Here is a 22,448-nt window from a genome sequence, read left to right as displayed (position 1 = left end):
ATTTAGGATTTTATTTGTTTGAAAAATAAAAAATAAAAAATTTAAATTATAGTTGATACAAATTATTAATATTTATCCAAAAAATATAAGAATCTCTGAGCACATACAACGTGTGTGCTTAGAGACTAGTAATAGTAGGGGTGGCAATTTGTATTCGCGTGTCGAGTTCCTGTCGTGTCAAGTCATGAGTATTAGACTATATGGGTCAACCCTAACCCGACATGTTCATTAAACAGGTCAAGATTCCTCAATCCTAATACAATCTATTTATTAAATGGGTCAGTTGTGTCGACCTGTTTATCAAATTTTATCAAAACGAAAATAATAATAATAATTTTAGTATTAAACAAATTGATATGAATTATGAAAACCCAAACAAATAAATATTTTTATATAAAAATTAGAATTAATAATTGCATTACAAATAATAATTCAAAACTAAAACATATCTCAATATCATATATAATCAATCATAATATGTCAAAGAAAATAAACCACAACAATTAAAAAGTTTATATACCTAGGGTTTGAAGGGTATATTGGTAAAATGTTATTTAATTAAACGGGTCAAACGGGTTCCATGTGATGGACACTGACTCAATCCATTTATTAAACAGGTCAGTCGTGTCAACCCGAATATAACATGAACCCATTAAGTCTCAACCCATAACCTACTAATTTTGTATCGTGTCAGGTTCGCGGGTCGTGTCCAATTTTGCTAACCTTAAGTAATATAATAATAATTTGTTTTACAGTTTTTTATACTTCTCATGAAATTAATTTTTTTTTAAATAATTTAATATCTTATGCCCTAAGAGCATTTTCATTAGGAGTTTCAAAAAAATGTTATTTTGACACATCAAAAATACAATTTTTTTTTGAGAAAATACTATTTTATTATTTTGACACACTATTTTACAATTCAGTATACATCACATCTTCTATTCTTCAATTTTATACATTAAAATAATATATACAAATATTAAAATAATATTAAAAAAAAACCAACACTAAAGCATTTGAAACTAACATGGTTGCATTTGAATAAACAATACAAATTTTTGCAACATGTTACAGTACGGTTCCATAAATGAAAATGCATTGTAGCATGTTGTAAAAATTTTTGAAATTTAGAACATCTCATAAAACATAAATATTAGTATTTGATATGCCAAATATCAAAAATTTAACATTCGACACACTTAATACGAATACCCTAACGACGTCTTTTAACTAAACTCTTTTAAAAATAGTCAATCATACACCTGTAATGATTTCGTCTTTAAATCTTATGGTGGGGATGACTTTTCCTTGTTTTACTTTTTAGTTTTTGGACTCGAGGGTCATTGGTCTTGGGATATTTAATTATTAGAGGGTGCTTTAGTTATTTGCTCTCTCCCTTCACTTGAACTCTCTCATTTGGATTAAATGGTCCGGTGCTTATTAGCTTTGTCATCCTGAAAACAACCCTTGCAATTTTTTATTCAAAGTTGGCGATTCAAACAAAGTTGGTGCATTAGGGAATATGCCTAATTGATTAGGAGGGTATATTCTTCAACAACCGATGTTAAAATGTATTAAGAAGTTTGAAATCTAGTTTTAAATTACTAGATCGTATATTTGTGTAGGACTAGGGATTAAAAATATAGCTCTCACAATTTTTTTAATTTGATCAAGTTGGAGGTTCAAAGTGGTGCATATATATATATATATATATATATATATATATATATATATATATATATATATATATATGTATATATGTATATATATATATATCACTTGAGGAGGCACCTACAAATCTCTCATTTTGGATCTCAACGGATAGGAACTACTATGATGATATGATCACGTCTAATTTGAACCACGATTGATTCTCCGTTTTCCTATCCTTTTCTTATTCATGATATAATTTATAAAGGTTTGAAATTTTAAATTTTAAATTGTATGACCCCTATATAAAAAAAGATTCGGTAGAAGGAGGGATTTCTTGAGATAGGAAGATGGCGAGAGTGAGGATGTAAAATTTTTTTTGAAAAAAAAAATTAATAATGTATAATTTTTCTGAGTTGAAAAAGGCATATCTCTTCATAAGCATGTGCAACAACCCGCTTAATTTACCCAAATTGTGCGAATCGCGTTCACATCTTGTAGTGAATATGATATTTATCTTTTGGTGGATTAGGTGGGTCCACTAAATGTAAATGTACTGAAGCCCTTTTTGGAGACTTGAACTCTCAACCCTTACTCCCACACCCCACAAACACTTATACTTGTGGAGTGACCATCGCACCAAGAGTATATGGTGATTTGTTGGTTGTTAGGTGGACTTCTTTCAAAACGCCAAGACCCAACCTAACCCCTATATATATATATATATATATATATATATATATATATATTAGCCTTTGAGCACAGGCTTACGCGCGTACTCAGAAACTCTTTTTTTTTTTTTTTTTGGTAAACGTTAATAATTTGCATCTATTCAAATTTAGAAATATATTTTTAATTTTAAAAAAAATAAAAATAATAAACTTTAGAAATAAGCAGTAACTGTAATTTCTCTTTTGAACGTGAAGAGAAAAAAAAATCCTAAATTTTAGGAATTCTCTTTTTGAATTCAAAATGAAATTTGTTATTTGACATTTATGACTCAATTTCTAAATGAAGTTATCCTTTATTAATGAGGGTATTTTTGAACCAAATAAAAGTTCAGTTGAAAGAAGAGAATCCTTATATACACACACACACACACACACTAGCCTCTAAGTTGCGCATACTCAAAGGCTTTTCTATTGTTTTAGGTAAAAGTTAATAATTGGTATCTATTATAAAAAAAGGAAGAAAAATAAAGCGAAACTACACTATTGATTCCTAAAGTTTACCCTGTGTGCACAATTGGTTCTTTAAGTTTGAAGCGAAATTACAATTCAGTATACATTACATCTTCTATTCTTCAATTCTCTATATTAAAATAATATTAAAAAAAACCAACACTAAAGCATTTGAAACCAACACGGTAGCATTTGAATAAACAAATAATAAAAATTTTCGCAACATGCTACAGTACGGTTCCATAAATGAAACTGCATTGTAGAATGTTGTAAAAAATTTTGAGATTTGGAACATTTCATGAAGTATGAATATTGGTGTTTAGTATACCAAATACCAAAAATTTAGCATTTAACACAGCTGATGGAATGCTCTAACAACATCTTTTAACTAAACTCTTTTAGAAATAGTCAATCATACACCTGTAATGATTTCGTCTTTAAATCTTATGGGGATGACTTTTCCTTGTTTTACTTTTTAGTTTTTGGAAGTACTCGAGGGTCATTGGCCTTATGGGATATTTAATTATTAGAGGGTGCTTATAGTTATTAGCTCTCTCCTTTCACTTGAGCTCTCTCATTAGGATTAAATGGTCCGGTGCTTATTAGATTTGTCATCCTGAAAACAACCCTAGCAATTTTTTATTCAAAGTTGGCGATTCAAACAAAGTTGGTGCATTAGGGAATATGCCTAATAGATTAGGAGGGTATATTCTTCAACAACCGATGTTAAAATTTATTAAGAAGTTTGAAATTTTGTTTTAAATTACTAGATCATATATTTGTGTAGGAATAGGGGTTAAAATATAGCCCTCACAATTTTTTTTTTTAATTTGATTAAGTTGGCAGTTCAAAGTGGTGCATATATATATATATATATATATATATATATGTTAAGGCCATATTTTATACAATAGGCTAATCCTTTTACAAAATGTACTTTACTTGTAATTGGGTAGATCTATGATGAGTTTAATACTTCAAGAAATAAGAGTTCAAGTCAAGTATTAAAGTCATAAAGATTAGACCAAGAAATAAGTGAAGAAAAGTTATTCATTAAAACCCGACAGATACCTCAATAGAAACAGTATCTATCAAGATTTAAGAACGAAACTCAACAGAAGCTCAACAGAAGCTGAATTTGTAGAGATCTGCGAAATTAGAATTTCCAGATCTGATTTTTGGCCCTAGCTGACATGCATGTTTAAGGTTTCTTTTGTCACAACCCTAGACATATATAAGATTTATTTTAAAAGCCATTATAAGTCTCAGAAATTCTCCCATTAAAAAACCACGCAACATTATTTCAGGTTGGGTTGTCATCCGGATCAAACACAACTAAGTTCCACAAAGCCCAACAAATCTCTCACTTGGAGACTAGTTCAATCACCAACATCAACCGCAATCCTCCAAAAACAATCTCTTATCCCTGCAACTCATCCTCCTGTCCTCAAGCTAGAAGACCAACTGAAGCTGTACATAGCTTCAACTTCTCAATAGTGACATCGTTAGTCAACATGTCTGCCGGGTTCTTAGATCCACAAATCTTCTCAAGTATTGTTAGCTTATCTTCAACAAGGAAACGGATAAAGTGGTATTTTGTCTGTATATGCTTCGACTTTGAATGAAAAGTCGAATTTTTAGCAAGAAAAATTGCACTCTGACTGTCACTTTGTAGAATGCCCATTTCCTGCTTCTTACCCAATTCATCTAAGAAGCCATATAGCCAAATCATCTCCTTTTTAGTTTCAATTGTGCAACATACTCAGTTTCTGTAGTAGACAAAGTAACAATTTTTTGTATATTTGAAGTCCAGGATATAACTATACCACCCAGAGAAAAAAAAAACCTAGTAGTACTCTTTATACTATCAATATCACCAGCAAAATTAGCATCTACATAACTGTATAGTTTCAAACTTGCACCTGTGAAGCAAAGACATGTATCTAATGAACCCTTCAGATATCTCAAAATTCACTTGACTGCCTCCCAATGTTACTTTCCAGGCCTACTCATGAATCTGCTCACAACTTCCACTACATGTGTAATGTCTGGCCTTGTACACACCATAGCATACATCAAGCTGACAATAGCTGAGGCATAGGGCAATTTGCTCATACATCAAGCTGACAATAGCTTTCTTCTTCTATCTTTGATGACTATTCTTTGCTTAGTTTGAAATGACTACCCAAGGGTGTGCTCACTGGTTTATCTTCATTCATGTTGAACCCGCTGAGAATTTTCTTCACATACTCTAACTATGAAAGATTTAATGTACCATTAGCCTTGTCTTTAATGATTATCATACCAAGGATTTGCTTTGCAACTCTCAAATCCTTCATTGCAAATTGTTTTGACAATTGCTTCTTTAGATTATCAATCTCCTCAATGCTAGACCCTACAATGAGCATATCATCCACATACAACAGTAAAATGATGTAAGAATTGCCAAAGAACTTAACATAGCAACAATAAACAGCTTCACATCTCTTGAACCCAATTATATGCATAAAACTATCAAATTTCTTGTACCACTGTCTTGGAGCTTGTTTTAGGCCATATAAGCTCTTTCTCAGTTTGTAGACTAGATTCTCTTGTCCCTGAACAATGAAACCTTCTGGCTGAGTCATGTAAATGTCTTCCTCTAAGTCACCATGAAAGAATGCCATCTTCACATCTATTTGTTCAAGATGTAAATTTTCTGCAGCCACCATTCCCAGTACTAGTCTGATTGTTGACATCTTCACAACTGGAGAAAATATTTCTGAGTAGTCAATGCCCTTCTTCTACTAGAACTCTTTGACAACTAATCTGGCCTTGTAATGCTTGCTACTATCATTCTTATTCTTTATTCTGTATACCCACTTTTTGTGCAAAGCCTTCTTTCCTACTGGCAATTCAATCAATTCCTATGTCTGATTCCCTAATAAGGAATCCATCACATCCTTCACACCTAACTCCCACTTGCTTGAATTTTCATCCTGCAAAACTTCATCATAACATTCTAGCTTACCACCATCAGTCAACAGGAGATAATTTAGAGTGGGTGAATAACGTTGTGTAGGTTTAATGGTCTTGGAAGATCTGCAGACTTCAGCTACAGGTGTACTTTGATCTACCTATGAATCTATATTCTCCTTATCTTTTTCACCCCTATTCTAGACAGTACTTTCAGTCAATTCATCTAAGTTAACAAACTTAGATTTATTTTGATCTATCTCTATAACATCTGGCACTACAGTTGACCTGTCCTTATACATAACCTGTTCATTGAATATCATATTTCTACTTCTGATGATTTTTTTGTTTTGTTCATCCTAAAATTGATAGCCAAATTTCTCATCACCATTGCCAATGAAAAAAACATATTTTAGACTTTGCATCAAGTTTACTATGAGCAATAGAATCAATATGAACATAAGAAACACAATCAAAACTTTTAAATGGGAAAACTTTACCTCTTTACCACTTCAAACCTCTTTAGGAAGTCCGAACTCCATGGGAATTGATGGTCATCGGTTTTTCAAGTAAGCTACAATACTAACAGCATCAGTCTATAAAGTTTTTGGTAATCCAGTATGCAACCTTATACTCCTAGCACGCTCATTGAGAGTTCTGTTCATGTGCTCAGCCACACCGTTCTGTTGTGGTGTCTCAGGAATAGTCTTCTCCATCTTGATTCCATGTGCAGCACAATATTCACTGAACCCTTCATTTATGTACTCTCTTTCATTTTCTGACCTCAAACATTTTACTTTCAGACATGTTTCTTTCTCAACCATATCCTTCCACTTCTTAAAAGTCTCAAATACATCAGATTTATTTTTCAGAAAGTAAACCCATTCCTTTCTGCTTGAGTCATCAATGAAACTGATGTAATACCTTGAACCTCCAAGGGATGCAATCGGATAAGGCCCCCATAAATCATTGTGTATTCCAATTTTTCAGCCTTCGATATCCTACCAATTTTCAAGAAACTCAAATTTTTCTGCTTTCCTAAGATGCAACTTTCACACATGTCAAAATCAACGGACTTCAATTCTGGTAGTTTCCCTTTTGACAGCAGCATCTTCATCCCTTTCTAACTTATGTGACCAAGTCTGTGGTGCCATAGGTTTGTATCAGTACTTGTTTCAGAAACTGCAATTGTGTCTCTTGAAGTTAAGGTCATATATAGAGTACTAGCCTTCTTTCCACGGGCCAATACTCTAACTCCCTTTGTAACCTTCCAAATACCACCAACAAACAATATTGCATGCTCTTCATCATCAAGTTATCCAATAGAAATCAGATTCCTCCTCAAGTCAGGAATATGTCGAACCTTCTCCAGTAACCAAACAGACCCATTGGTAACAATATCCGGACGCTTCCCATACCCACAAAATCCAAGGCTGTACCATCAACCAAATACACCTTACCAAAATCACCTACAATATAGTTCTATATGATTTCTTGGTGTGGAGTGGTATGAAACAAATCTCCTGAGTCCAAAACTGAATCATCAAGTAGACTGTCTACTGTAAGAAGTAATGCATCTTGTACCTCTTCTGTTACAGTATTAGCAGAATCATCTTCATTCTTCTCCTTATGACTTTTGCATTGCCTTCTAAAGTGACTCGTTTTCTTATAGTTCCAGAATTGGACTTGTTGACCTGATCTAAATTTACTTCTGTTTCGATTAGAATTTCTAGATTTTGATATACTTTGAATTTCTATCATTACCTCTGTTTCTTGTCTCAAGGTTTAGGACAGAACCAAATCTTAAGGTTTCACTTGCATCTCTTCTGCGAATCTCCTCAGCCAGAATTAAATCTCCTATGTCATTGTACTTAAGCTTTTCCTTTCCTGTAGAATTTCTTATTGTCATCTTCATTATCTCCCAACTGTTTGGCAAAGAAGCCAAAACAATTAGTGCACGAATCTCATCATTAAAATCAATTTCTATAGATGACAATTGATTTGTGATAGTGTTAAATTCGTTCAAATGTTGTGCTACTGATCCATTATTTGCCATCTTCAAATTGAACAATTTATTCATCAGATGCACCTTGTTGTTTGCTGACGACTTTTCATACATACCAGACAAAGCCTTCATCAGATCTGCTGTGGTTTTCTCCTTTACATCATTCTGTGCAACAAACTTAGACAGAGTTAACCTGATGACTCCCAATACCTGTCTATCAAGAAGAGCCCATTCCTCATCCTTCATAGTTGTAGGTTTTTCCCCTAAGAGTGGTAGATGCAACTTCTTCCCATAAAGATAATCCTCGATTTGCATCCTCCAAAATCCAAAGTCTGTGCCATCAAAGTTTTCTATTCTAGACATCTTTCCTACTTCCTTTACCATTGCTCCTACTCAAACCTAATCCTAGGCTCTGATACCAGTTGTAAGGAATTAACACAAAATTTCCAAATCTGTAAGAAACAAAATAGAGAAAACACATACCAAAGAAAAAAAAATAATCACACACACAAGACAATATTAACGTGATTCAGCAATTTGCCTACATCCATCGAGTTGCAGGGATTTCACTATTATCATGAAAAAATAAAAAATGCAGTAGTACAGTTTTTCTATCTCTCAAAAACTACAACAACAAAACCCTAATTACTAACTAGGCTTAGAAAATCTCCCATTAAAAAATCACATAACATTATTTTGGGTTACGCCGTCATCCGAATCAAACACAACTAAGTTTCACAAAGCCCAACACAAGTTGCTGGAGTTAGTCACGTATTGGAATTCGTACAAAAGAATGACGTTCATATATTAAAGAGTTCAGAGGTTCTGAAGCAGTAGAAGGTTTCTACTGTAAGTTCATTTACAGGGATTATAGAGTTTAGGGACAAAAGTTTTGTACTAGATCTGAAACTTCTCTTTACTATAGTGAATTGCTTTTTGGTAAGGTTTTCCCCCAAGGTTTTTTTTTACTGTAAAACTAGTTTGTTTCATTGGTTTTCCTAGGTCATCATATCTTGTCTTATTTACTATTCCCTTGTGCATGATATTGATGTTTGTTTGTTTTAACAAGATTTATTCATAATAAATCTAATTAACAACTTGGGTTTAAAACTTGTTAATTCTATCAACCGGAGTCTAAATTTCCCAACAATATATATATTTATATATATCACTTGAGAAGGCACCTACAAATCTCTCATTTTGGATCTCAACGGATAGGAACTACTATGATGATATGATCACATCTAATTTGGATCATGATTGATTCTCCGTTTTCCTATCATTTTCTTATTCATGATATAATTTATAAAGGTTTGAAATTTGTATTGTATGACCTCTATATAAAAAAGATTCAGTAGAAGGAGTGATTTCTTGAGATAGGAAGATGGCAAAAGTGAGGATGTAAATTTTTTTTTTTTGAAAAAAAAAAATTAACGTATAATTTTCTGAGTTGAAAAAGGCATACCTCTTCATAAGCATGTGCAACAACCCACTTAATTTACCCAAATTACTCGAATCGTATTCGCATACCTTGCAGTGAATATGATATTTATCTTTTGGTGGATTAGGTGGATCCAACTACTAGGGTAGTGGGTTTTTTTTTTTTTTTTTTTTTTTTTTTTTTTTTTACAATATAGAATTTCTACTCTAACTTAATCTAAATGTATATGTATTTGAAACTCCCTCCAAGAGACTTGAATTTCGGTCCTTACCCCCCACACTCCATAAGCACTTATACTTTTGGAGTGACCATCGCACCAAGAGTGTGTGGTAGTTTGTTAGGTGTTAGGTTGACTTCTTTCAAAATGCCAAGACCCAACCTAACCTCATATATATATTAGCCTTTGAGCACAGACTTACCCGCGTGCTCAAAAACTCTTTTTTTTGTGTAAATGTTAATAATTTGCATCTATTATAATTTAAAAATATATTTTTTATTTTTCAAATAAATAAAAATAATAAACTTTAGAAATAAGCAGTAACTGTAATTTCTCTTTTGAACATGAAGGGAAACAAATCCCAAATTTTAGGGTCTCTCTTTTTGAATTCAAAATGAAATTTGTTATTTGACATTTATGACCCTATTTTTAAATGAAGTTATCATTTATTAATGAGAGTATTTTTGAGTCACATAAAAGTTCAGTTGAAAGAGGGAAATCCTCTTATATATATGAATGTATGTATGTATAAACACACACACACACACACACACTCACACACATACTAGCCTTTAAGCACGTTCGTTGTGCGTGCTTAGAGACTTTTCTATTCTTTTGCATAAAAGTTAATAATTTGTATCTATTATAAAATAAAATAAAACAAAAAAAATAATATAAAATAATATAAAAAAAAAAACAACAACAACAATGTGAAGAGAAAAAAAATTTTAGGAATTTTCTTTTCGAATTCAAAATGAAATTTGTTATTTAATATTTCTGACTCACTTTCTAAATGAAGTTACATTTTATTAATAATGACATTTTTGAACCAAATAAAAGTCTAATTGAAAGAGGTGAATCTTCTTATATATATATATATATATATATAACATAGCCTTTTACTTAATTTTATCAATTTTTAACACTTTCATTTATTATATTTATCTAAAATTTATCATTTACTCTAATTTGTGAAAACTATGCGATAAAATTCGTATAAATTTTAATTGTGGCCAACAAAATAGGAGCCACCAATCTACTTGTCCATACTTTCATTATCTCTTTTTGGATATATGGACATCCTTTCTTGCGAGTAGTTTGTCAACAATACTACATAATCTTACAAATATATTTATTTTTTAGAACATATTCATTTAATTCATCAATTACTTTGATCCGTTCGTGTACAATATTATAAATTTGTGGCCGACAAAATAATGATCTCGTTTACATATAAGGACAACCTTTGTTGAGAGTAGCTTGTCAATACTTCACTGATCAGTCACTTGACTCAAACAAAACAAAATGACAGACTCCACCTCTTCAAACAACAAGCTCCAAGGCAAAGTGGCCATTATCACCGGAGGCGCAAGCGGCATGGGCGAGGCCACGGCTCGCGAGTTCGCCGCTCACGGCGCACGAGCCATCGTCATCGCCGACGTCCAAGACGAGAAGGGCCAAAACGCCGCCGTGTCAATCGGCTCCAACGTATGCACCTACGTACACTGCGATGTCAGCGACGAGGAACAGGTCAAGAACTTAGTGGACTCCACGGTGAAAGCGTACGGACGCTTGGACATCATGTTCAGCAACGCGGGCGTGGGGAGATCCACCCACGCGTGCGATCAGACCGTGCTGGACATGGACCTGTCGGCTTACGACAAGCTCATGGCGGTGAACGCGCGCGGATCGGCGGCGTGTGTGAAGCACGCGGCGAGGGCGATGGTGGAAGGGCGCGTGAGGGGGAGCATCGTTTGTACGGCGAGCATAGGGGCGAGTGTTGGCAGCGAGAAGTTGGTCGACTACGTGATGTCGAAGCACGCGGTGCTGGGGTTGGTGAGGTGCGCGAGCTTGAAGCTGGGCGCGTATGGGATACGCGTGAATTGTGTTTCACCAGGACCAGTTGGGACGCCGATGTTGAAGGACATTTTGGGGTATGAAAATGATGAGGAAGTGGATAAGATGGCAGAATCGAATTATACTTTGAAAGGTGGGGTGGTGAGACCCAAAAATGTGGCTGACGTTGTGGTGTTTCTTGCTTCTGAGGATTCCCAGTTTGTCACTGGCCATAATTTGGCTATGGATGGTGGGTTTCTTAGAGTTTAGAATTCGGCTAAGTAATCCGTTAGAATGACCCAATTGTGCGTATATGGGTTCGTTTGTAATAGTTGAAGATGCAATTATCAAATACAGTAACTCTTTCTCTATGTGATCATAAAGTTAAGAATGAAGGAGCATGATCAATGAAGCACTGATATTGAAATGAAATAAAATAATTCTTTAGATTGGTGTAGTGATTAATTAAAAGAATTGATTGTTTCACTAATGGTGTTTACACTCTTTGGCAACATATCAAACTCCTTGGCATTGTGTGTTAGAGCACTAGCAATAGTGGTGCTAAATAACTAAATAGTTATTTTTAACACCACTAATTCTACAAAGTAGGCTACAATAGTTGAGCTAAATTTAAAAATTTTAGCTTCTTATCTACAGTGCACTACTATGGGCAGTAGCAAGAAGTTAAAACAAAATATATATATATATATATATATATTTTATTAAATTTCTCATTAAAATAATGTTTCTTTTCTTTTTTTTTCTTATTCTTTTTTCTTTTCTCTTCCCATTTCAGCTCATCTCTCTCTCTCTCTCTCTCTCTCTCTCACACGTTACTTCCCTCTCTCAAACCAAAGCTCCTCTCTCTCTCTCTCTCTCTCATCCTCTCTCTTATCTCACAGATCAAGTCACGCCCTTGCCACCTCCCTTGAATCCATCTCTTTCCTCTTTGCTCAGATCGGAATGCCCTTGCCGCCGCACTTGAATCCATCTCTTTTCTCTTTGCTCATATCAGAATTTGGGTGTGGGGGAATGGTGTTTGATTTTTTTTTTCTTTTTTTTTGTGGGTTTGGTGATTTGGTGGCTATGGTGGTTGTGGTGGTGGATTGGTGACTATGATGGTGGTTTGGTTTTTTATTTTGTTTGTGGGTTTGGTTGTGTCTGTGTTGGTGATGGTGGTTATGGAGGATGTTGATGGTGGTTATGGAGGTTGTTGCTGCTAGAGTGGTAGTGGAGGTGATTGTGGGTGGATGAAAGGTTGTTGTGGTAGATATTTTTTATTTTATTTTAATGAATGTTTTTTTAGATTTTTTTAATCAAATAGCTAAAAATATAAATCCATTGATGTTGGGTATATTATAAAGTGAAGAAGTAAAATAGATAAAGTGAATTGTGTAGGTGCTGAATAGTTAAATTTTTAACTCCATTGATGTGGATGCTCTTATGTGGAACATTATACGTGGCAATTTGAAACAAAAATTTAGTTTCCCTACATAAATGTTCTAAAGTCTACTTCGAAGTTCAGAATGACTTGGATAGGCCAAAAAGTGGGTGGGGAGAATAGTCACACAATGAAGATGGATGATTTCAACAAGGGATTGGTGGGTTGGGTCAGGTTTTGAAATTTGTTTTTAGAGTGGGTTGGATTCGAGTCATAAAATTCACAAATCTGCCATAACCTAATCCACCTATATTTAACATATATTTAAAATTTAAAAATATATTATACAATTTCGTTATTTACTTTTTTACCTATCTTCCCAAATAAAACCTATAGGGATGAAGGGCCCAAGAGTGTATATTGGGCCGTGGGCCTTGTCCGAGGACATTTAGCAGTCTGAGGACAGGTAGGCTTTAACGGAAGGATTCTGGCCATAAAGGTTTGGTAAGGTTGTCCAAGGAGAAATGCCTCCTTAGCTAAACATAGCAGATGTCAAAAGGTTTGGCTTGCCATCAAGAGCTATGCTCCGGACGATTCTACTGGTAAGGATAAACATTAGGAGGGAATAGGACAAAGGGAAGCTAAGAAATATCCAAGAGAAAGCAGCTACCACTGCATTAAAAGCTCTGCAGCTAACTCTCTGACCACATTAATATGGAGATAATACATGAACAGTGATATTCAGCCTTACAACTATTCCCAAAGATTCCAGGAAGGTGTTGATGGGACAAGGATAAAAGCCAACAACTTGATCTACACGTGAAGGGTTGAGATGAAGGAAACAGGATAATATAAAGAAGAAAGACCCCAATTACAGGAGGATCATTTGAGAATCTATAGGAAAAACACTATAGCAATAAGAACTGGACTTGTAATCAAATTGAAAAGAGGCCTATACAAGATATACTCTCCTCTGACTTTGCCAAGGAAGATTTTCTTTGCATGAAACTTGTTTATCTTTGCTTTCTTGTCATCTTTAACCCATCACGATTGTTGTCTAACTCATTGAAGTTTAGTTTCCAGCCCACTCTCTAAAAATTCATTGTGTTGGGCTCTTTGGGCCTGAATCATTTTACCTTTTGGGTTTAGGAACCAAAACGTGCCCTTACAAAACCTAAACCCTAAGTTCTCCTCATATATTTTGCATTGGTTTGGTATTATGCTTAGGATTATCTGGTTGTAAATTTGCTCTTATTTGTAGTGGTGTTGTTCTAATTCTCAATTTAATATTAATAATAGTAATTAAAAAAATATGTCCACCCTGATCCACGTGGGTTGGGTAGGGTTAGGCTAGACCCCTATTGTAGGTCGGGTTGTATAGGATTTTTTTTAACCCACCATGGTGGGTTGGGTTGATGAAACCCCTCTACCCAAACCATGCACGTCCCTAGTTTCGACATGTCAATCCATTTTTTAACAAAACATAAAAGGGTCCACATCTGAAGACAAAACAACAAAAGTGAGTATTTTTAGCTATTCTAGGGTGGTTATTAAGAAACTTAAATTATACAGAACCTAATAAAAAAAGGAATTTGAATATATCAACATCACCAATATATATATATATGAAAATTTTCAATTTCTTTCTACAAACAAAATTAAAAAGCAAAAAGAGATTGATGAAAATAGGTGAGAACTAAGAATGATGAGATGAGTAATTAAGTGAGAAAGAACCTGAAAATAATAATAGAGAAAGTAAAAATGGGAAAAGTGAGAGAAAACAATGAATGATACATGTTGTGACTGCAAGCCAAGCCACTAAAGAGTAGAACTCTCAACGCCGTCGACGAGAACTCACAGCCACAATCTCTCTCTTGGTACCATTTTTTAGGAAAATGAAATTTGGGATTATTTATTTATTTTTATGAAATGAGTTGAATAAGTTATGAATATGAATGTTTAGGTTTTTTTTTTTTTTTTTTTTTTTTTTTTTTTTTAATGAGCATTTGTTGAATATTTTATTCATTTGTTTCTGTTTGGTCTAATCTTGTTTTTTGGGCTAACATTTTATGTTATTTGGGCTCATTTTTATAAGAAATGTTATGTTCACAATATTTTCACAACAAATCTTAAATGGTAGGTTATTACTGGTTGTTATGAGTGGACAAAAAAATAATTTAAGTGGTGGGTTCAAATTAGAGTCATAAGCAACTTACCACCTATGATTTATTGTGAAAGTGCTATGAAAATGTTGTAGACATAATACTTCTCCTTTTTTGTTGTTATTTGAACTTTTATTTATGTTTTTGTTTAAGGGCTTAAGGATTATGGTTGGAGGGTTAAGATTATTGTTGTGAGTAATACTAGAGACACAACAAAATGTCACAACAATTCTTATATTAGCATAAAAAAAAACAAATTAGGAATTAAAAAAGGCCCATGTGTGAGTTGGCATTTTAATTTCAGAATGTTGTGAAATTGTTGCGACATTTTATTCTATTCCTAGCATTATCTTATTTTCATTGTATCCAAATTCTTGAGATTATCAACTCAAGGTGGTCAATATCTTTTTTAGGAAAGACAAAATGTACTAATTTAAATATAATTGTGTTATATATATATATATATATATATTGCAAGTATAATTTGTTTTTGGCAAGTCAAGGTGGTCACAAGACCACACTGACTATATATGTGCAGTAGCCCTTGTTCCTATCTAGAGATCTAGCAAATTCAAACTTGATTACAAATAATTGAGATTAATACCTTCTAGACGGCTAAGATAAAAAGTTAGAAATTTAGGGGCTATTTGGATTTGCTGTTTCCGTAACTCATAACTCTGTTTCCATAACTCGTAACTCAAAAATGGTGGGACCCAGGGCTAAAAGGTCCGTTTGGATTTTGTTTACAGTTTTTGTTTCCATCACTCAATTCTCTGATTTTTTAGTGATGAGTTATGGAAACTAAAAACACATTTTAGGTATTTTCAGTTTCCATAGCTCTGTTTTTAATGGCATTTTCATAAATAACACTACACACTTGGTCCCACAGTCAGAGCAATACACGTGAGGCGCTCCTTTTGATGCTCTCTTCAGTAAAGCAGAGCTCTCTCATCTCAGACTTCTCTCATCTCCATTCTAGTACCACCACAAGCTAAAAGAAGCTCTCACTGCCCTCACCTCCTCACACACTATTTCACCGATTCGAGCTCAGCCAACCCGCACCGCCGTGTCACGGTCACTTCACGCACCAACCAAACCCCGACCTCTTTCTTAGCTTTTTTCACAGAAATCCGAAGGTATTCTTTACATTTGAGTTGTTTATATATCTAATTTGTTGGTAATAGCAAGGTATTTCGCATCTTTTACATCGAATCAAGGATTGGTGATGAGAAGTTTGCTTCTCTTTTTTTTTTTTTTTTTTTTTGATGTTTGGGTTTTCACATTTGATTTAATTGTATCAACCCGTGGTGATGGGTTTTCAATCCATTGTGATGAAAGTTTGCTTCTCTGCTTTTTTTTCTTTGTTTGATGTTTGGGTAAGCATCTGATTTGATCTATTGAAACCTGACTTAATTTTGAACCTCCTAGATCAAACAAAACCCCAATCCAAAGTTCCAAACACAAACCAGATCAAAGAAAATTCATATAAGCAAACCAATGAAAATTCCTGCTTAACAAAAATTTCCATGAGAGAGAAGAGAAGAGAGTTTTAGACCTTTTGGTCTGACAGAAGGAGGTGAGAGACTGTCCCAGTAAGAAAAAAGAGAAACAAATATAAAATTGGTGGAAAGTGGGTTAGCAAGCAACAAATATAAAATTAGTAGAAAGTGGGCTTTAGCTATAAAATTGTGGAGATTTGATTTGGATTTGATTTTTTTGGGTTTATGTTCTTCATGTTTAAGATCTATGTGAATGGAAAGAGTGACCAATTCCATTTTGATCTTATTTCTATTGTGTTTTTATGTTTTTTTTTTTTTTTTGGGAGGGGGGGGAGGGGAGAGAGAGAGAGACATAAAAAGGAGAGCAAAAATACATATTTACCCCTGTTTTTAACAAAGGTTGGTTATGGAAAATAAACGAAGTTTACCTCAAGTGTGTAAATTGAAACTTTTCAAATCATTGGTAGGTAAAATAATTTTAGGCCAAACCATAGGTGGGTTTACTGCAATTACCCTTTAAATTAATTAGGGTAAATTACAAATTACACTCCTAAAATTTGGGGGTATTTAGACTTTACATCCTGAAATTTTAGAATTTGGGTTTTACTACCTGAAGTTTGTGGGTGTTTAGATTTTACAGTCTAACATTTTAGAATTTGGATTTTACCCCCTAAATTTTAGGGGTGTTTGGATTTTACTCCCTAAAGTTTGGAAATGTTTGGATTTTACACCATTGTTAGGTTTTTAGCCGCCTTAACACATTATGTTTAACCTAATATTAAGTCAAGTTGATTAACAAGTTTGTTATTCAAGTCTAGGTTAAACAATTATGAGCAAAACAAATATAATGTAGAAAGTAATGAACACAAAAATCTGATGACTCAGGAAAACCAAACTGGTAAAAAACCTGGGGAAGATTTGACCTACCTATTCTCAAGGTAAAAATAGATCCACTATGAAAGAATTGAAGTTTTACAAAAGGACTTAGACTACTAACATCCTAATGCTACCTCGAGTAGAAAACTTACTATCACAACCACGTGATAGATCTGAGTCCACAGACTACTTCTTTCCTTGAATCTGCACCAAACACAAGTTCTCCTACTTGTGACTTTAATACTTCACTCAAAGGTATTGTACTTTGAAGGATCTTTGTGCAACAATTGAATCACCACCAAAACTTGATTTCAAATCTAGACTTTAGGAGAGCTTTCCTTGTGTTTTAAGGAAAACACCTCTCAAATCTCACACGAGAAAAAACACAAAGCTATTCAAAGACCTCTAAAATGTGGCTAGAGTTTTTCCTTTTATACTAGGAGTGAAACACTTAACTCTACACATCATATAGGCTTGGGCTGCGTTTGAAATTTCTGCAGAATTTTTTGATCTGCGTTTAAAATAAACTACACATATTATAATGAGTAACCATCATATAATGAATAAACATCATAATATATAAACCATAAACAATGTATCAAAGTTTGTGAAACAAGAACAAAGAACATACATCTCAAAATACTTCAAAAAAACTACTCCCCCTATCCCATAAACTACTCCCCCTATCTCATCTATCACATTTCCCTTATCTCTATGCACTCCCCCTTTTTGCGATGTATTGCCAAAGGGCAATCATGGCTGATCCGAGGGTGGAGTTGGTGGAGAGGCACCACTAGTGGCAGCAACCTCAACTTGTAAGGCAGCAACCTTATTGAGCAAGTCCAAGAGCAGTTGTCCATGTGCGGATTGGACTGTAAGTACGGTCTCCAACATAGATCTAGTAGAAATGGCGGTAGATGTGGATGGCTCAAGATCCACAACAGCAGTGGGATCCACATACTCCTCAATTGGAGGATCACTAGAAGAACGACCTCTAAATGTGTCACCTGTAGAAAACTCGACTCTAGGACATTTTGAGCTAACTTTTAACTGAGCTGCTCTTTGCCTAAGAAAGGAGGCACCAATAGGAGCTATGATATGTACATGCTTAGAAGCAAACATTTAGTTTTTGTAAGGCATGATAGATCGAGAGATATTAAGATTCATTTATTCTCGATATATCGATGGGTATGAAGACCAACAATTCAGCTTTTCTTGAGTAATTTTTTTGAGTAATCTTGTGTTTTCAATAAAACTACTTGTACCACTTGTTGGTGAACAATATGTTATTCTTAAGTACACTAGAAACTAAGACTCAATTGCATATAAAGTGCTTTTTAATCTCAGATATGCCAATACATAAAAATATGACTCTTACAATCATCATTGAAAAAAATAACACTATTTATATTTCATTGGACTTCTTCCTGTAGAATTCTTTGATGCAGTTCTCTCAGGCTTTTTATAAACATCAATTACAGAAATAACTAATGCTTCAAACACAATTTTTATTACATAATAATATAATATATGATATGATACAAGTATGCAATTAAGATTCATGAGTTGGCAAAACAAAGGCTAGTTGCTATTAATGATTCCATTTTCGCAACTTTATTTTTTTAGCAAGCTTGAATGAAATTGCATACTTCGATAGACATAGAAACAATAATACATAAACACTCTAAAAACATCTTAATGCTTTATTTGTTCAATAAAGCTTTCAAAATTCTTAAAAGAAGATCCACCTTCACTAACACTCTTTTTAGCCATGTCCTTCAACTTTAGTGCCTTTGTCTTTATAACATCATTAGAGAGCAATGCTTTTATCTTTGTGTTGATCTCGTGCCTTGTGATAATCCCATTTTCATCCAGGTTCAACCCTAAACCAACCTTCCAAAAATCACATATGTAACTCTTATTTTGGAATTGATCTGTAAAGTAAGGCCAACATAGAAATGGGACTCCCATGCTTATACCCTCCAAGGTTGAATTCCATCCACAATGACTTATAAAATGTTCAATAGAAGGGTGAGCTAGCACCTGCTCTTGAGGTGCCCAATCAACAATCTTTCCATTATCAGCTATTCTCGATCTAATCCCATCCAAGAATTCAAAAAGTACTTCATTGGTGATATCTGAATGAATAACCCACAAAAATGGTAGGCCTGTGAGTTCAAGTCCAAGTGCTAGTTCATCAAATTGTTGTTGGTTGAAGGTTGAGGTGCTGCCAAAGGAAGCATAAATGATTGAACCCACAGGTTATTTATCAAGCCAACTTAGGCAAGTTGAATCCACAGGCCAAAAGCTTCCAGTATGATTTTCCAATTGATTGCTCGAAAGTAATGGATCAACAGGTATGATCTTAGGAATTAAATTTAAGGACAACAAGTCAAGTTCATAGAATGAGTTGCAAGAAGCCAGTTGCATAGTTTGACAAAATGGTTCATCTTGAGAGCATATTGAAAAAAAAAATGTTTTGCATCCTTGATTCTCCTAGGAAGCTCCATGGAAACTCTGAGCTTTTCCATGCAGGGATTTCCTTTGACAGCCAAATCAAGTCTTTTTTTATTGGAGTTCCTACAGGGTCATCAAATTATTTTAATCAAAACCAAACAAAGTACAATATCATGTATCAATTTTTTAATTCAAAAATAACCTTCATGTGAACTTTAACTTCTTTTCCATTTTTCTTTTCGTCATTTAAAATAAAATTTTAACAGTGAATGAACTTTCTTCATTTCAAGTGAAATGGAGAGACTGGGAGGTGCAAGGAACGATGGTTAGTTATTACCTTGAGTATCTATAATTCCATCCTCAATAAGCTTTGGGATAAGGAGTATAAGGGCCAAGGTTGCTGGTACATTAGGTCAAAATGTAGCACTTTGAATTCCCATCTTCTCAGCAACATCAAATGCCCACGCAACTGTTACATCAACAATGACACAAATGATTCGATCATCATCATCAGATTCGTTAATTTTCTCAATCAAGTGCTTGAAATGATCTAGCTTAACTTCTTCAAAACTATTTATCTGTTTAAGAGCATCAGTTTGATCATCCTCGGGTTCTAGACCATCCGGGAGTGAAACTAGCCTTATCGGGCTATTCATTGGCATTGTAGTTGTTAATCTTGCATTTATGAACTCAGAGCTAACAAATGTGACCTTGATCCCATGACCGACAATCTGGTGTGACAACTTCATAAGTGGGGCAACATGGCCCTGTGCTAGAAATGGTATGACTAGCACATGTGGTTGGCTACCCATGACAAATTCAAAATTCCAAAATCTGCAAAATAACATATGGAAGTCATATTCCAATTTTATGATAAACAATATCTCTAGTAAATCTCCAACACATAGGTAGATTAAGAATAGCATCACCCTTTAACACTGCAACAATAAGTCAAATTTATTTTATTTTTTATTTTTTCTATGAGAAGAGATAACAATAAGTGACAAGATATTGAATATTTGACAGGCTTTAGATGGTCTCATAGAACTATGTGCGTAAGAGCTAGTTTGAAGGTAAAAAACCATTAAATAAAATCACATATTATGAGCAAAAAGCAGTATAAGTGGTGGACCTGAAGCGTTAGTTGGGCTGAGCGGAACTGAAGCTTAGTTGGACGGTTTATGGAAGAAAGAGAGAATAATTGAATAAGTGGAGAAGGAGATAAGGAGAAAAAGCAACAAAAAGAAAAAAAACAATAAAAAATAAAAAATGGTTGAAAGTTAAAAGGTGTGGCTGAGGGATAAGGAGTAGAGTTATTATCCACACAAACTCTCTCTTCTATTTCCAAGGCAATCAGTCTTAAAAGTTTCAATTTTGAAATTTTACCTTAAATTTTTTTTTTTTTGAAAACTTTTTATTTTTTCCGTACTTATATTTAATTTATTTTATTTTTTAAGTCTTAGATAGATATTGGACTTGGGCCATTTTTATTGGGTATGTTGAACTAAACATATAGGATGGATAGTTTAAAAAAAAAAAAAAAAAAAAAAAAAAAAAAAAAAAACCGTATAGGATGGATACTGATGGGACTGACGAACTCACCATCTGATGGGACTGACGAACTCACCTTTCTTGGATGACCTCATCGAGACTGATGAGGCTGTCCTCTGAGATGAACTAACCACATGTCCATATCACTGACGAAGGTAACAAAACCATTCAATACAGCCAATAATGTCTCGAGCGGTTACAAGACCAGTTGTACAGACCGTTGGATGCCTCATTAAGGCACACATTACTAAGCATGAGACGTTACCAAAAGAGACATTAAAACCACATTAACAACCACAACAGCTAGGGGCTGTGGGAGCATATATAAAGCCCTCACAACACCAACACAAGGAACACAGACACACCTCAAAGCATTTCTAGTTATTCTAATACTTTGTTATTTCCTCAAAGTTCTCTTATACTGACTTTGGCATCGGAGACGTTGTGGCAGGCACCACACCGGTGTCCACCTTAAGGGAGCTACCTTACCAGTTCCACAGTGACGCCAACGAAGCTACGGCTCCATCTAGACGAACTTACAAGACTGACGATTTGCACTTCATCAAATATAAATTTAATAACTATATACACACTTTTAACTCAATGCATATATAGTATATACATGCTAGAACTAGTATTGAGGATTTGTATTGGATAGAGGATTCCCCTCCTCCAGTCATTGAACAATTGTATCACGATGCTTGCCTTTTATAAATGAATGAATGCCGTTTCCCTTTTAAAAAAAAAAAAAAAAAACTCAATGCATATATAGTATATATGTATTAGCAGTAATCTCAAAACGGTATACCGGTATAAATCGGTATCAAAATATTTCATTTTTTTGAATAAACCGATACGCCTTCCAATACGGTATTGACTCCCTTAGCCAAGAAAGGTATTGGTAATTCATACACTACTGGTATAACAAGAAAACTTTAAAATTTCTGATTTGATAATAAAACAAAAACATGAAGAGAATGACCTCAGGGAAAGAATTGAAAGAATAGTTTATCAATGTAATAACATGTACCAAATCAAGACAATAATCTTAATTAATATCCCCCCTCACAGTACATATTTTTTTGATAATTCAATAATTGGGGAATGAGAATTCTAATCCTGGATATTTTCATTTGAAACACTAAGAAGTACCAACTAGTTGAGTTACAAGACTCTTGACAAAAAAAAAAAAAAATAAATACATTACTTTAGGTTCTCAATTAAATTCAAATAT

General features: G+C 34.0%; 2 protein-coding genes and 1 pseudogene across 2 annotated transcripts; 1 reads left to right on the top strand and 2 right to left on the bottom strand.

Annotated features, from left to right (window-relative positions):
- The first annotated feature begins 10,633 nt into the window (after window positions 1-10,633).
- On the top strand, window positions 10,634-11,739 carry LOC115963968 ((-)-isopiperitenol/(-)-carveol dehydrogenase, mitochondrial-like). The gene has a single exon (XM_031083236.1). It carries the CDS (start codon window positions 10,758-10,760, stop codon window positions 11,556-11,558), a length of 801 nt encoding a protein of 266 aa, XP_030939096.1. The 5' UTR covers window positions 10,634-10,757; the 3' UTR covers window positions 11,559-11,739.
- Window positions 11,740-18,901: 7,162 nt separating this feature from the next.
- Window positions 18,902-19,636, bottom strand: LOC115964391 (annotated as a pseudogene).
- Window positions 19,637-20,076: 440 nt separating this feature from the next.
- Window positions 20,077-20,475, bottom strand: LOC115964390 (UDP-glycosyltransferase 83A1-like). The gene has a single exon (XM_031083709.1). The coding sequence runs from the start codon at window positions 20,473-20,475 to the stop codon at window positions 20,077-20,079; it is 399 nt and encodes a 132-aa protein (XP_030939569.1).
- Window positions 20,476-22,448: the final 1,973 nt, after the last annotated feature.

The sequence above is a fragment of the Quercus lobata genome, chromosome 10 (genome assembly GCF_001633185.2).
Source record: "Quercus lobata isolate SW786 chromosome 10, ValleyOak3.0 Primary Assembly, whole genome shotgun sequence".
NCBI lineage: Eukaryota > Viridiplantae > Streptophyta > Magnoliopsida > Fagales > Fagaceae > Quercus > Quercus lobata.
This window is presented reverse-complemented; position numbering and strand designations above follow the sequence as displayed.